At 44.5% G+C, this 16,748-nt stretch overlaps 1 protein-coding gene across 1 annotated transcript in view; it reads right to left on the bottom strand.

Moving 5' to 3' along the window:
• Racgap1 (Rac GTPase activating protein 1) overlaps positions 1-16,748 on the bottom strand; it is a 26,132-nt gene that overhangs the window by 4,210 nt on the left and 5,174 nt on the right. Inside the window, exons 3-12 of the mRNA XM_028788265.1 lie at positions 15,165-15,370; positions 13,633-13,769; positions 12,138-12,207; positions 10,431-10,484; positions 8,788-8,868; positions 8,141-8,258; positions 7,166-7,296; positions 4,766-4,930; positions 2,413-2,508; positions 2,131-2,329 (exon numbers count right to left, since the gene is read on the bottom strand). Of these exons, the coding sequence (XP_028644098.1) occupies positions 2,131-2,329; positions 2,413-2,508; positions 4,766-4,930; positions 7,166-7,296; positions 8,141-8,258; positions 8,788-8,868; positions 10,431-10,484; positions 12,138-12,207; positions 13,633-13,769; positions 15,165-15,370 (1,257 nt within the window). The remainder of the gene's footprint in view (positions 1-2,130; positions 2,330-2,412; positions 2,509-4,765; positions 4,931-7,165; positions 7,297-8,140; positions 8,259-8,787; positions 8,869-10,430; positions 10,485-12,137; positions 12,208-13,632; positions 13,770-15,164; positions 15,371-16,748) is intronic.

Raw genomic sequence — 16,748 nt, 5'->3', positions numbered from 1 at the left:
AAAAAAACCAAAAAAAAAAAAAAAAAAAAAAAACAGTCCCAGGTAGCCTACGCCAATCTCAAACTCACTGTGTAGCCGAAGCTGGTCTCAAGCATCCAGCCATCCTGCCCCTACGTCCCCAGCGCTGGGGCTGCCATGCCACACACCTGGCTTAGAAAACGTGCTTCTAAGGACAAGAGCTGAGGAGGGAGAAGAAGGAACGAACACAGAGACATCCAGGGAGAAGCTGCAGGGCGGGGCTAAGACCACGGCAAATGTGAAGGACATGAGGTGGGTGTATGCTATAAAATCCAAGTCTCTGGGCTGGAGACACGGCTTGTCACTTAAGAGCACTCCCTGGCTGCTCTTGCAGAGGACCTGGGCTCAGTTCCCGGCACCCACATGGCAGCTCACAACTGCTTGTAACTCCGGCTGCAGGGGGACCCAACACCCTCTTCAGGCCTCTGTAGGCCCTGTGTGCACATGGTACACAGACAGACAAAACATTTATATATACATAAAATAAAAGGAAATCCAAGACTCCAGGATTAGAAAAGAGGAAGGAGGAATATAAGGAAAATGGTGTTGGAGACAATATCCAGGAGCCGAGTCACACAGGTCTTTTCAGCCATGTTAGACTGGAGTTAGTCTAAAAATGATGGACAAGTCGGGTGATGGTGGTGGTACATGACTTTAATCCCAGCACTCAGGAGGCAGAAGCAAGTGGATCTATGAGTTTGAAGTCAGCCTGGACTACAGAGTGAGTTCTAGGCCAGCCAGGGCTACACAGTGAAACCTCATCTTAAAAAACAAAACAAAAATTATAAAATAAAAAAAAAGGCAGACAGAGACAAAAGGTCCACCAAGAAACTTAGTGTGAAAGGACCATACCAGTACTCACACAGACACTATCATGTAAGGGCACAAGCAGAAACTCGACAATCTGTTAATAGGTTCTTAGCATATTCCGAGGACAGCAAAGTACCAGGACTTGCAACAAGTACCAAATTTAAGGTATATTTATAGGCTGCTAACAAGGTCTGTGGTGGAAAAGAAAGGAATCAAAGCTGGTTCTGTTTTCAAAGGAGCAACCTAAAACCCAACCAAGAAACAAGACCAACAATGAACCCTATAACATCTAATTTAGTTTAATTCTTCCCTTTATTTTGTGTGTACAGGTACGTTGCTGGCATTTACGTAGTACCTGAGGGGGCAGAAGAGGACAATAGAGTCTTCAGGCCTCAGGCCACAGACAGTGTGACCCACCCATACAGAAGCTGTTACAGTGTGACCCACCCATATAGAAGCTGTTACAGGGGCTGGAGAGATGGCTCAGTGGTTAAGAGCACTGACTGCTCTTCCAGAGGTCCTGAGTTCAAATCCCAGCAACCACATGGTGGCTCACAACCATCCGTAATGAGATTGGATGCCCTCTTCTGGTGTGTCCGAAGACAGCGACAGTGTACTCATAAATAAAATAAATAAATAAATCTTAAAAAAAAAAAAAAAAAAAAAAAAAAAAAGAAGCTGTTACAGTGAGACCCATCCATACAGGGGCTGTCACAGTGAGACCCATCCATACAGGGGCTGTTACAGTGAGACCCATCCATACAGAAGCTGTTACAGACAATGTGACCCATCCACACAGAGGCTGTTACAGACAGTGAGACCCACCCATACAGAGGCTGTTACAGTGTGACCCACCCATACAGAAGCTGTTACAGTGAGACCCATCCATACAGAAGCTGTTACAGACAATGTGACCCATCCACACAGAGGCTGTTACAGACAGTGAGACCCACCCATACAGAGGCTGCTATAGTGTGACCCATCCATACAGAGGCTGTTACAGACAGTGTGACTCACCCATACAGAGGCTGTTACAGACAGTGAGACCCACCCATACAGAAGCTGCAAATCCAAAGCAGATCCTCTGGAAGAGAAGCCAGTGCTCAACCACAGAGTGTCTCTCAGCCCCTCTAGTTGAGGGAAGAAAAGGCATGATGGGAGGCTTGTACAGTTACTCATCCACCCAACGGTTTGAGTACCTATTCCACTGCAGACACGGTATTAGGTAGTGGGAACATTAGTAAACTGTGAGCACAGTTCAGTTCTGGAATCAGCTGATTCCACAATCAAGTTATGCCTTACCTGCTGCCTCCATGAAGGCTTTGCTTAGCCAAAAGGTCAGAAGGGGTTCTTTGAGGTTTCGCAGAAAGTCTTTCAGGAGGCTGCAAATGGCATGGATATCATCCACTTTGCTGAGGAGGGGCACAGTTTTCACTTTGAGGAATTTCTCTTTCAGCTCTTTTACCGTCCGGTCGCAGCCTGAGATCCTGTATAAGCCTGCCTGTTATAAAGACAACATTTATTTAGGAACTTCCAAATTACTATCCAGACAACAGACTCACCCTGTGCAGCATGTCCTCTCACCTCAGTCAGGCCGCGCTGCTCAATCTCATTCACACAGCTGACAATAATAGCAGGGATCATGGGAGAAGTCTGAGACACAAAATCTGCCAGCATTCCCTGGAAGAAGGAAGAGGATCTTTATTATTGACACCACTGAGACTAAGAGAGCAAGACCTCATGCAAAGAGTTACCACTAAACACTAAGAAATTATATCAGCTTCTAAATTTCTGTTCTACAAGTACATATTAAAACAGACTCGGCAGCCGGGCAGTGGTGGCGCACGCCTTTAATCCCAGCACTTGGGAGGCAGAGGCAGGCAGATTTCTGAGTTCGAGGCCAGCCTGGTCTACAGAGTGAGTTCCAGGACAGCCAGGACTATACAGAGAAACCCTGTCTCGAAAAAACAACAACAACAACAAAAAAAAACAAAAAACAAACAAACAAAACAACAACAACAAAAAACCAGACTCGGGGGCTGAGAGATGGCTCAGCAGTTAAGAGCATGTACTGTTTTCCAGAGGACCTGAGTTCATTTCCCAGCACCCACATCAGGTGGCTGACAACCACCTATTTACTCCAGCTCCAGGGGAATCTGACATCTCTGGCCTCAAGAAGTACCTGAGCGCATGTGCACAAAGCCTACCCCATGGATAGTTTAAATACTAAAATTTTTGAAGACTCTTGGAGGAGTGAGATACAGCTCTATTAGAGTGTAAGCCTGACATGCATGAGGCCCTAATCTTGATTCCGTGGTGACCAATGCGTACTATTCCCGCACACTGGAGACAGAAGCAGGAGGAACAGAGTTTGAAGTCATCTACATATTAAGTCTGAGGCCATCCTAGACCACATGAGCTCCTGCCTCAAAACAGAAACAAAGAGCCTTAGTCATTTGTCCTGTCTTCATGCTGTGCTTTACATATAACCACACTTTTTCATGAGCAAGTAACAGTGTCACCAATGATGGCTAATTCCTTTTCTTCTACTCAAGACAAGATAAAGTAAGCAGTGCAGATTACAGCATGGGGTTGGGGGGAGTGAGCAGTGCAGATTACAGCATTTTGGGGCAGGGGGAGTGAGCAGTGCAGAGATTACAGCATTTTGTGGGGGGGGAGTGAGCAGTGCAGAGATTACAGCATGGGCTGGGTGTGGCCACCGCTTTAACCCCAGAGAGGTGAGGAGCCCTCTGAGTTTGGATCCTGAGCTGGAGATCTTTGAGAACTGATCCCAGTATGTCCCTTCCCTACTGAAGGTAACAAATCTTTTCCCACTTGTGTGCACTCAACAAGATGCAACTACTACTCAGCTGCACGTCAGCACCTGAAGCTGGCACCGATGCGTCAGGGCTGCTCTGTGATGTGCTCTGCACAGGGAAAAGCAGCCTAGAAAGGTCCACAGATGAGAAGATGATGGACATACGTTTGGAATAAGAGGATAGTCAAGACTTCCTTCCACATTTAATACAGACAACACACAAGTTGTACCTTAGCACAGAACAGCTTTGATACTGTCAGAGTTTCACATCTTCTTTCTAGTGTTATGGAATTTCAGCTGGGGATGGAGATGGCTGAATTTAAGTAAGAGTCCTCGTGCAGAGGGCCTGAGTTCAATTCCACAATGTGTGTGTGTGTGCGTGTGTATGCGTGTGTGTATTCCAGCACCCATGTCCCCATGTCACATGCCCCACAACTACCTGTAGCTACAGCTGGAGAGGCTCTGGTACTCACATGCACAGACACACATATATACAAAGTAATAATTAAATCAGTCTTTCAGTTTGTGGACTAGACCTAAATCAATTGATAAGTTTTATAAAATAAAACAGGCATAGTAGCAGAGGCCTTTGATCCCAGCACTCGTGAGGCAGAGGCAGGTGGATCTCTAAGTTTAAGGCTAGCCTGATCTACAGAGCAAGTTCTAGGATAGCCATGGCTACACAGAGAAATCCTGTCTTGAAAAACCAAAATATTAGTAACTATCAGAAGAAAGAGAATTCACTGGGCAAGACTAGGGATGAGACGGAAGAGCTCATCAAACAAGAGTGGCTGTGAGTCCAGGGCTGCAGAGTCAACCGGTAGGAACAGGATGGGTGGGGCGGGGAGGGGAGGCTCTGAGAATGTCTACAGTGCATGTGGGAAATCTTCCTAGGAGAGGAGAGGGAAGAGGAAGAGAAGAGGAGGACCTGCCACAGAAAGGTTATTAGATAGAAAAACCCAAACAAGATTCTGCTGCACGTCAACATTTTACTATTTCTATTCATCTTTCATGAGGGGAATTTTTTTTTTTGAGATCAATAATTTTAAAATAAAAAACTGACACTCGGCCTTTTAACAACTAAAGTAACAAATGACGGTTGGTTGCCATGAGTCTCACCTCTCCAATCTTAACCGGAGTTCCCACCACGGGGGAAATGCAGGGAAGGGGACATCGGTCCCGACACTCGGGATGAGAGACCAAACGACAGTCTCGACACTTCAGAGACAGCTTGCCAAACTTGATCCGCTTTCCACACGGAACACAAGATTCAGGCTTAATAACCTGAAGATAAAACAGGGCAGAAGCATAGAATAATATGAATTACAGTTACTGTCAGCCATATGCATTAAGCAGTATGTATGAAACAACAGTTTAGACCCATATCACATTTTAATGTAATTCCCACAAAAAAATTATAAAATAGGTCTTGTTTTCTTCATTTTAATTAATAAGAGCAGTGGTCTGGTGAACATGGTGGCACATGCTTTAATTCAAGTACCTAGGAGACAAAGGCAACTGGATCTCTGGGAGCTCAGAACCAACCAGGGTTACAAAGTGAAGCCCTATCTCAAAAAAAGAAAAAAAAAAAAAAAGTCCAACTGCCAACCCCTCCTCAGTCAGGAATAGAGGGCAGAACCTTATGAGCCCTTCCCCACCCATGCCGCAGGAGTTGGGAGAGTTGCTCCTCTCTGGAGGCTGCTGGGAAGTTCTTCATGCTCCAGTGCATGAACCCTCATAACCATGCATACACAGCAGCATTAAGTAGACTCAATTAATTATTAAAAAATAAAAAAATAAAAAGAGGACATGATGGTGAGTCCTTCTGCGGGACTGGTGACCAGGGTGATATGATCTCCACACTACCTGCATGTCTGAAATTCTCTAAAAATAGAGCATGTCATACTTTTAATAAGTGTTGACAAGATCTAGAGACGCTGAAACTCATATATTACTCAGCAATGTAAAATACAGTAGCCACATGAGGGAAAATCTAGAAGAACCTTAGATATGTAAACATAGTTACAATATGACCCAGTAATACCACTTCTGATAGGCATATCCAGCAGAAATGAAAATGTCTGCATGACAGTTGTGCACTATGTAGCATGTAGCATTTTTCCAGAAGATGAAGATGGAAACCCTAAAGCTCTATCCAGTGATGGATGGATATGTGGCATAGGCTTTCCATATAGGGGAACATCATTCATCAAATAAAGAAAAATAAAACAAACAGGCCATAGAAGAGACGACTGACTGAGAGGGGCTGGACACAAAGGCACACATATCACATGTCTCATGTATAGGAAACGTCTTACAGTAGACAGCCCAGAGAGACACACGTGGTGTCTGTGGTGGTAGCCTATGGCTACTGGATGTTGGTGTGGCAAAGGATGGTGAGGGAAATTCTAATAGGTTTAGAATTTCATTTTTGGGCCGGGTAGTGGTAGTGCACATCTTTAATCCCAGCACTTGGGAGGCAGAGGCAGGTGGATTTCTGAGTTCAAGGCCAGCCTGGTCTACAGAGTGAGTTCCAAGACAGTCAGGCTTACACAGAGAAACCCTGTCTAGAAAAACGAAAAAAAAAAAAGGAACTTCATTTTTGGATGGTAAAAATGTTCTAAAATTGCTAATGTTGACAGATATCCAACTATATGACTACACTGAACGTCAATGAATTGTACATTGAAATGGATGAATGAAGCCAGGCAACGGTAGCTCACAACTATCATATAATTCAGCATGGAAGAGGCCAATGAAGCTAGAAAGGTAACTCAGAGACTAAGAGCACTTATTGTTCTTGCAAAGGACACAAGTTCAATTCCCAGCACCCACATTGGGTAGCTCACAATTGCCTATAGTTCTTACTCCAAACGATCTGACACCTTACATTAAGATCGGCAATATCATGCAAGGTAATTTTAAAGAAATCGAAAAAAGGGAGCTGGAGAGATGGTTCACCACTTAAGAGCACCAATGCTCTCCCAAAAGTACTGTGGGTAAAGGCACCTGCCACCAAGCCTAACGGCCTGAGTTCAGTACCCAGGATGCGTGTGAAGGAGGAGAACCAAGCATGGCATTTGCATGCCCCACACTCAGCAAGGGGCATGGAAAATAGTAATTTCTTTTAATAAGATTAGTATATGTGACTGTATGTAAAATCAGCTCAATAAAGTCAGTTGTGCACCCATTTAATCCCAACACCTGGGAGGCAGAGGCAAGTAAATCTCAAGTTCAAGGCCAGACTGGTACAGATCAAATTTCAATAGAGTCAGGGCTGCACAGGGAAACCCTCTCTTGAACAAAACAAAAACAAGCTAAACAAAAAGAAACAATGCCCCCAGCCCCCTAAATATAAAGATATTATCAGAGAGGTGATAAGGTGCTGTAATCCCAGCACTCGAGAGGTCAAAGCAGAAGGTACAACAGAGCTAGAGGCCAACCTGGGCTACAAAAAATGAACCTGTCTCCAAAACCACACTAATTGCCTCAGAGGAAATGAGGCCATGTCAGACTTACCGTCTTTGAGACAAAGTCGTGCAAGCGCATGCCTCCATTACTCTGAGGTGTGCCCAAATTGTCTGTCTCAGCTCTTGGCTCCAGAGGCCTGCTGTTCAGAGCGGAGTCACTGTTCACAGGTTGTAAAGGTCCTAGAAAACAATCAAATTTAAACTTTGTCGTAAAAATGTTCATCCTTATGGATTTTAATCTCATTTTAATTTTCTCTTTTTAACTTCACTTTTAATATAACTGGTAAATGCACAGAAGCACGCACACACACACACACACACACACAAAAGCATGCACAGGTTTCCAAGAAGAGCTACAATTCTCCACTAGCAGTGCACTCAGCCTGACCAGCACCCAGGAGCAAAGGCCAGGCAGACACCTCTCAGGGCAGCCTCAGGCAGCCAGTGAAAACCTCCCACCCCAGCACATCCTTGTCTTAAGAGGCCTCTCAGAAACCAACTCTCAATTTTAACCAGTGTTTTATTTATTTATATTTGGTTTTGGTAGCCAAGGCTAGCCTGAAATATATGATTGATCTGCCCATCTCAGAACCTAGGTGGTCAATTCACTTTCGAGTATAAGATGTCATGCCTGGCTTTCTGGTTTTCATTTTTTTTCCGTCTTTTAAAAATTTTTTGAGACTTTTATTTATGTTTATGAGTGTTTGAATGAATATGTGCACCACAGGTGTAGTGTAGTGCCCAAGGAGACCAGAAGGGTGTGTCAGATCCCTTAGGTCTGGAGCTACAGGTGGTTGTAAGCCGCTCTCTGGGCTGGGTGCTAGGAACTAAACCTATGTCTTCTATAAGACCAGCTGGTTTTTGGTCTCACCATGTATGCAAGGGCTGGTCTTGAAGTCAATATGAAGCCTAGGCTACCCACCAATTCCCTGCCTCAGCTTCCAAATGATCAGGTTATAGCCGCGTGCCACCGCAGCCAGCTCTGTGGTGATAAGGGTGACATGCAGTTATAAGTCCATCAGACCTGATTTCCCTCGACTCCTGGTCCAAGATGGCAAAGTCTCAATCGTAGACACAGCTTCAATGGGCCCGCCATCACTGGGAACAGTCACTGTAGTTTTTGCAACTATTGATTCATTTGCCTGAAACAAAAGCCATAATGAAAGAAAGATAAACAAACTAACTTTGTTTCTATACAGGAATTTCCAGTATGTAAAAACTCCCAAATCCTGAATAAGACTTATATTCCAGCCCTAAGCCCTTAAGTTGAAATCTCATACACTGTAGAAGTGTGTAGATGCAGCAGAAGACAATCAGACCTACAGCTGACAGTTCTGACTTTTTTTCTTGTTTGTTTTGAGACAGGTTCTTGCTTTGTAGCTCTGACTGTCCTGGAACTATGTTAGACCACGCTGGCCTCAGACTTCCAGAGATCCACCTGCGTCAGTCTCCCAAGTGCTGGGATTAAAGGCGTGCGTGTGCCATCATACTTAGCTGACAGTTCTTACTCAAAGTCCACTCACATGGACAATAAAGGATCTTACTACATAGAAGAATTCTCTAACTTCCCTCAAATAACACTGTAGTAATACTGATGCCACCACACTGTGCAGAGCCACTAACCCCTGGTGTGTTTAGGACCCCAGTCCTCTGGGCCCTGACTCCTCTTACCTGGTCCACTGTAGAGCCAATGGAACATGTTTTCTTCACAGGCCCGGGAGGGCCATCGATGAACTGTCTACTGCTGGAGCGCTGAGGAGGAATAAGTGCAGAACTTGAGTGTCAGGTAGAACTGAAACCCAGAAGACACAGTAATCCCATCAGACAACTACACGCAAGTTCTAAGAACCAGGGCTACAACAAATAACAATGCGCTCCTTCTCATGGCCTGTTTGTTAAACAAACACAAAAATGCTTTCAGAGCCACAGAAAAAAGAGACAAGCTTTTGGAACAGAATCAGAAAAAGTAGAACTGTAATCCTATCTAAGGACAGGAAGTCTTTGGAAACACATCAAATACGATAAGCACGCCAGCACAATAGACCTCCATATCCCATTATACACACGCCCGCCGCTTCTGAAGTACCTATTAGAGCACAACACTCCTGCATAAAAATTCACACAACAACTCAAAACAAACTCAAATATATTCTTTCTCACTTATGAAGATGTAGCCCAGATCCGAAAAATACAGTAGAAGCTTGCCCCGAGTCACTACTTCATGCAGCATCACTACGGCCCCATAGGACTGGTGCGATGGCTCAGTGGGCAAAGGTGCTTACCATGTAAGCCTGAGAACCTGAGTTCAATTCCCAGAACCCACAGGGCCTTGGAGAGGAGCAACTACATGCACTGAGGTAAGTATGCATGTGCCTGCACTCACTCACATGGCCACATCACACATTCAATAGTAATAAAGAAAATTTTAAAGTTAAAAAATTATTGCCCCTGTAGCATCAATTCATTTGTGTTCTGTGCCTGTTTTGAAACGGGTTCTCTGGATATAGTCCTGGCTGTCCTGGAACTTGCTCTGAAGACTAGGCTGTGCTCCAATTCACAGAAATCCACCTGCCTCTACCTGGATTAAAAACAGACACCACCATAGCTGACCTACAGTTTGGGTTTATGTTTAATAACGTCTAGAGATGTGTCAGTTTTGTATCCAAATTTCCCAAAAGAGAAAAGCTATTACCAATGGGATGTTTGCTGTTGTTTCTCTCTTCATGTTCATGTTGACACTCTGTGCATGAGCATTAGATCACGTGCATGTGTGCATACCACACACATGACTGTAGCCCACAGAGGCTACTAAAGGCATTGGAGCCTCTGAAACTGGGGTGTCAGACATTTGTGGGTCACCATGTGGGAACTTCATCCAGGTCCTCTACAAGAGCATCAAGTGCTTCTGTCTGAAAGTCATATCTCGAGCCTGTTGCACTTTATTTTTTTTAATAGGATATCGCAATGTAGTTCAACCTGGTCTCATATTAACAAGTAGCCCAGGCTGGCCTCATTTATGATCTTCCTGACTCGGCCTTCTTAGTGTTAGGATCACAGTGTGGGACATGATGTCAGGTAAAAAACCACTCTTATTTTTTAAAAAATGTAAAACATCTGTGCCTGACGGCAAAGGCTTACATTCCAGCCAGCTGGAAGGCTGAGGCAGAAGGACCACAGTCAAAGCTTGCTTACACAGGAGTTAAGGACATCTTAGCACTTAGTGATGAGTGAGATACAGTGAGTGTACTTTCCGAGTGTGCGTGGGGCCATGCATTCAGACTCTACTGGGGGAGGGGTAACAAGAACATACATACCCTCTTTTCTCGTTTCTTCATTTTGAAATTCCTCACCAAAGAAGAATCCCAGTCCTGTTGGCAATTAGACCATGTTAATCTCTTCCTTTGGTTAGGTCACTCATAAATCCTACACAAATAAATTTACAGCAAATAAGTCAGACTACCTAACTTAGAGCCCAGAGGAGGGAAATTAAGACGGTCTCTGGTATTTGTTCCAAAGCTGCAGTTAAGTTAACAGGCTTCCTTCAAATATTGAAGCAACAGTAAGAGAATCAGGAAGCAATGCCACAGGGACAGGGAAGGTCAGAGAATCGGCTCCTGTCGTGATCACCTCAGGAGCCTCAGTCTTTATTGCTCGTTATTTCTCTAATTAGCTTTAGAACTTAGAGAATAGAAGACAGTGTACTGACCATGTCAGATGCGACTCTTTCTTCAAGTGATTGTTACTGTCAACTGTGTCACTTAAAAAGTTAGCTGCACTTACAGAACCCTCGGTGCCCCTCTTCCTTGGTCCTAAGAGCAAGTTTACCTTGAATGCTTTTTACCACATCTAGTTTTACTTCCATTATTGTAATCCCTGGCATTCAGTTTAGTATCTACCCATAATTCCCTTACTCCTGGTTACCCCCTAAAACACAGTTCCTAGAAACAGCGAGAACAACAAACAGTGGCTCCACAGGACTGCACTTCCCCAGTTCACGGTCAAGTAATCTCACTATGGGTTGATCAGCTCCAATTGTAATAGTTAACAGAGCAGAGGTTTTCCTCAGAACTCACCTGATGTTTGATTATATACCCAAGACCTGTCCTGTATCATTCCTTATTTCAGAAGGTGGCTGCCCAATATTTATAACCTTAAAATAGACATCTGCTTCTCGGGTTGAACAAGCAAAAACACTCCTAGGCATGTAGTAAGTCCTCACTATCTGCTTTTGCATCCAAAAACCAAATACTAACAATTTCCTGTGCTTTGTTTTGTTTGTAAGGTATCAGCCTTCCACAGAAATGATAAATTACCAATGGACTACCAGTCTCCTCAACATTAAAGACTAAAATTTCAACAGATATATAAAATATCACCTTTTTTATACAGAAATTCCACAAGTCTGCTGCCCACAAAAGGTAATAAGTCTAGACACAGCAAACCATTGCTTAATTGAAGAATACTACGCTGCTCAGAAATGCAAACCACACCCTTCTAGATGACGCTGAGGGCTTTGGTTTCCTTCTAATAGACGTGAAGGGTGGCTGAGCCTTCCTTAAGAACCAGACTAATCTGGAAATAAGATACAAATCTATTCACCTCAGCAGTAGCAAATAAGCCTTTCCTGTGTCTACACAGTAAGCTCCAGGATAGCCACACCTACTACATGAGACCCTATCCCAAAAATTTAAAGTAAAACACCTTGCCTGGTCAATCTTGCTAATTTCTGGGGCTTTAACAAGTCAAGATATAATCAGTTACTACAGGTTTCTCCCAGAAACCCTTCAGAGACCTTCAGCCTCCAAGCAAATTCTGAATTTCACACATTCTCACTCCAGAAACTTAATATTTAAGTCAGTATTTTATAGCATGTGTGGATTTATATTTTAAATTACTAGCTCAGAATCTATAACAAATCAACGAATACAACAGTCATAAAGGATGGCCAGGACAGGGCAGAGACACTCCTGCAGGGGCACGTTAACAAAAGTACAGAACTAGAGAAATCAAATGTTTATTACCAGTGATTCATCAGTCTTGTCAAAGCTGATATCTGATAAAATGGAACCAGATTCATCAATCGTTGACAGTCTGGATTAAAAACAGTAACAGTGTTAGACATAAAACATAAAAGCCACTAGCACCTGAAAGTCCCACTGGTCAGGAAATGTGAGCGGGCGAGGGAACAAGCTCACAGACCAGCACAAGCTCTAGCCTGAGCTGCAGAGGGCTGGTGTCCATGGCCTCCACGGCCTCCATGGTGCAGCTGGAGTGCAGAGCAGCTCAGCGAGGATTGCAGCCAGGCCCATGGGCTTTTCTTGCTGGGTGTGTAGTACAAGGATGCAGGCTGAGGCTCAAGTTAATTCCAACCGTGTCTGTTGCCGCCTACAAATGAGGACGACCCAGCACTGGGCTTTTGATTTTGCTGTTGTTTTTGCTTTGTCTGTGACAAGGCCTCTAGACTAGGCTGCCTGTGAACTTCCTTTGTCACAGGAGATGATTTTCAACTTCCCTAATGCTGGGATCACAAATGTATAACTCCAGGCCCAGTTTGCAAGGGGCTGGGAACTGAGACTCTGTTATCTGAGCCTACCCCGAGCCCCAGCACTGGCTTTTGAAGACATTAAGCTCAGGCTGGAGACAGGGGTCCATGCAAGAAATTGCAGCATTTTCAATATTCAGACAGAGGATCATAAGTTCAAGGCCAGCCTGAGATATGAAGGATGCCGCCTCAAAATACAGGCTGAGTTGGGGGTCGGGGGGCTGAGAGACGCTCAGTGATTAAGAGCACATGCTACTCTTCCAGGATCGGATGAAGTTCATTTCCTGGCATCTTTAATCTTCTCCTTCTAGGGACTCAGTACCTTCTTCTGGTTCTCATGGGCACCCTGCACACATGGCTCACCCTCACAGCAAGTACTCATCCAAATGAGCTAGGCAGAGTGGCACCACAGCTCCAACCCCAGCATTCGGGAGGAGGAGAAAGGCAGGCATACCCTAAGGCCCGATCTTACCAAACCAAACAAAGTAAGGTTTCCCATGGACCAATCAGTCTACAGAACCAGTAACTCCAATGGTATAAGCCTCTTCCTATTTATTGTGCTGGAAGTATTACATCCAAAGCCTGGCTGAGACTGTTTTAGTGACACTGTAGAACCAAAATGACTGTCTGGCCTTAGCTCCCAGCAGCCACAAGAGCTCTCCAGAGAACAAACAAGGCAAGTTTTGCTGAGCAGACACTTTCACCTTCTCGGTCCTGAGTTATTGATGTGTAATGTAACACCAACATCAAAACTGTACCCACAGTGGACAACATCCTAAGGAAAGCTTAAAAAACAATGAAAGCAAATGGGGAGGGGGCTTTTTGGTCCCCCTCTCCCCCTCCCCCTGCCCTCCCCTAAGGCTCTTTCTGCTTTGCTCAGCACACATCCCGGAAGCAGTGTATTGAAGAGGTCAGATAACGGGACTTCTGACAGCTGTGCCGCGTGTGATGAGATAACAGATGCAGTCCCCCACCTATTGTTCCCAGCGTGGCCACTGGATGCTTGGCCTCGGTTGAGAAAAGCCAGCGCTGATTTTTGCTCCTCACTTAGCTGAATGCTGCCAGATGTGTCACACATGAGTATATCTCGAATCAGCTGAATCTGTTGTTCCTACAGACCAAAGCAGAGTAAAACATTATAACCAGCCAGAGAAGAAAGCCTCACCTCAAATTTATGGGATAGGCAGAAGACATTAAAATACATTATGCAAATAGGCCTTCAGGAAGGCATTACAACAATAGAATATTAATTCACATCAAGCCCAGACTGTGGCCGGCTTCTGGTGAGTAAAAGCAACCCCATACAGAACAGTGGGATCTCCCCTATGACACCTCTAGATTAAACTGCTTATCCAAGGAGAGTAATACAGAATGACAGACCCAGAATAGACTCCACAGAGCAAAAATACTGAAAGTGTTGTCTTTATCAGAACAATTACTGGCTTCTTTTGTGGATCAGAGAAAGCAGTCACATGTTTCTCTACATGATAGAACACAGTGCATCAAAATAGACACAGCTGTAATGCAGTCTGGACTTCCTGAGCATCTACACTGAGCTACGATGGATTAGTTCCACTGCACCATGACCCGTGCTGACACATCAGGACAACAGTGCTGGATTCCAGTCATACTGCTCGGCCATGACTACATCCAGCCTTAACCCTGTGCAGAGAGCCGTGATGACAAAGGGCCAGTGCCACCAATTCATAAAAGGAGGACAATGTTCTTCAAATTTATAATAAACAATATAGGCTGGGCATGGTGGATGCACCTCTAAGCCCATTATTCAGGAAGTAGAGGCAGGAGGATCACCCCTGAGTTTAAGGCCATCAGGGATTATATAGTAGAACCCTGTCTCAAAACACACACCACACACACACACACACACACACACACCACACACACACACACCTACAGATTAGCAAATAAGTTGTATTAGATAAGTATTCTAGAATTTCCTTCTTATTCTCATTTTAATTCTTTAAAAACAAAAACAAGCCGGGCGGTGGTGGCGCACGCCTTTAATCCCAGCACTTGGGAGGCAGAGGCAGGTGGATTTCTGAGTTCGAGGCCAGCCTGGTCTACAGAGTGAGTTCCAGGACAGCCAGGGCTCCACAGAGAAACCCTGTCTCGAAAAACCAAAAAAAAAAAAAAAAAAAACAAAAACAAAAACAAAAAACACCGTAGTGGAGTCCAGGGCTCTGTGCAAGCCAGACAAGCATTTTACCAACTGCACTGCATCTTTAGCTGCTTTGTTTTAATTCTTTAAACTGTCATTTGAAACCTGTCTAGTGAAAAACAGTTTCAAGCCTAAAGGAGAAAATAAATTTTAATTTCAAACTAAAAAACAGAAGTCACAGGCTTCAATTTCATCTCTAGACACAGGCAAGATGTCAAATGAGTTCTTTACATAGAAGCAGAAACTGGTCTCTATGTTAAGTGGAAACATTATCAGACAACGCCTCCCCACCCCTACTGCCAGTCTGACATACAAAGCAGCACACACCAGCTTGGTGCACTCTGCCTCAGCTCTCTGTCTCCGCTTGATCTCCACGTCCACTTGGTTCCGGGCGTGCTTCAGCTTAATGTCCAGAGTGCTCCGCCCAGTCTCTGCTTTCAGCAACTGATCTTTGACTTTCTCCAGCTCCTGGTTGATTCTTTGATATTTCTTCCGGAAGTCCTCGAAGTCCTTCACAACCTGGATGAATTCAACTGAGGACAGGTAAAAACTTCAATAATCCAAGTAGCAAAGACACACCTGGTCAGATAAACAGGTCCTATGGTTAGCTTCATCCCAAATACAAAGTCTCGCTGGACTATGGTCAAACAGCTGGGAACAAGCAGGGAACAGACCCTGTTTTCCACTGTGGACAACAGTGTAGTGGAAAGCAGATCCTGATTCAATAGGCTATGTACTTTTGGCCTAACCAGGGCATCTGCTATGGACTATGTGACTCGTTAGTCACCTGGCTCCAGATGTCACCAACGCTGAAAGCTCCTGAACAGAAGGCAATCAAAGAGGGATACCTTTGGGGTAGCTGTCACACAGCAGGACAGTCACATAGAACCAAAAAAAAAAAACCTTCTTCACAGTCACATATTGGTGAGCCAGAGTTAAATGGCAAATTCCGGTATAACTGCTTCAGTATGCTCTAGTAGGTATGGACTACTATTATAGATATCTAAGGCCTATAATCCCATTCAGTGATAATTATACAAATACTGATTAGAAAGTAAAGAGCCAGTTGCTTTGCTGTTTAACAGTGCCCTGAAGGGTAAGTAAACACTCCAGGATAAGAGCAGAAATGATCACACTGACTGTTGGAAAGTCACTGGTGGCAGAATGGGGACTCTGTTCAAACGTCTGCAAAGACAACACTCCTTTTTTTTTTTTTGGTTTTCCGAGACAGGGTTTCTCTGTGTAGCCCTGGCTGTCCTGGAACTCACTCTGTAGACCAGGCTGGCCTGGAACTCAGAAATCCTCCTGCCTCTGCCTCCCAGGTGCTGGGATTTAAAGGCGTGTGCCACCACCGCCCGGCAAAGACAACACTCCTAAGCAGCATGAAGCACCTCAAAGCAAGACGCTCGGCAGCATTCGTGTTATCTCCTGCAGTTGGCAAAGACTGTCCTAGAGTCTATGCAGCTGCCTCACAACTCCCAAATGAGCCTCAGCCCATCTCTAAGCAACAGCCTCCACCAATGTCATACAGGAAGACACTGAGCTACAGTCATATGAAGCTACCAGATTTATGGGAATTTTAGGGAGTGAGGGCATTTTTCCTATACAAATTTAAACCATGTACAGAAATATACAACATACAAGCAATTTTAATGTGACTAAACTTCCAACTTAGTATACAAACTCATTCAAAAGAAACTGAGCCAGGTCAGTGGGGGCACACACCTTTTAATCCCAGCACTCGGGAGGCAGAGGCAGGCAAATCTCTGAGTTTGAGGCCAGCCTGGTCTACAGAGTGAGTTCCAGGACAGTCAGGGTGACATAGAGAAAGCCTATCTCCAAAAACCAGAGAGAAAGAAAGAAAAGAAGGGAAGAAAGAAAGAAAGAAAGAAAGAAAGAAAGAAAGAAAGA

This window comes from Grammomys surdaster, unplaced genomic scaffold (assembly GCF_004785775.1).
Source record: "Grammomys surdaster isolate TR1022 unplaced genomic scaffold, NIH_TR_1.0 125742, whole genome shotgun sequence".
Lineage (NCBI taxonomy): Eukaryota > Metazoa > Chordata > Mammalia > Rodentia > Muridae > Grammomys > Grammomys surdaster.
The sequence above is the reverse complement of the archived record's forward strand: the minus strand, read 5'-3'. Positions and strand labels throughout refer to the sequence as shown.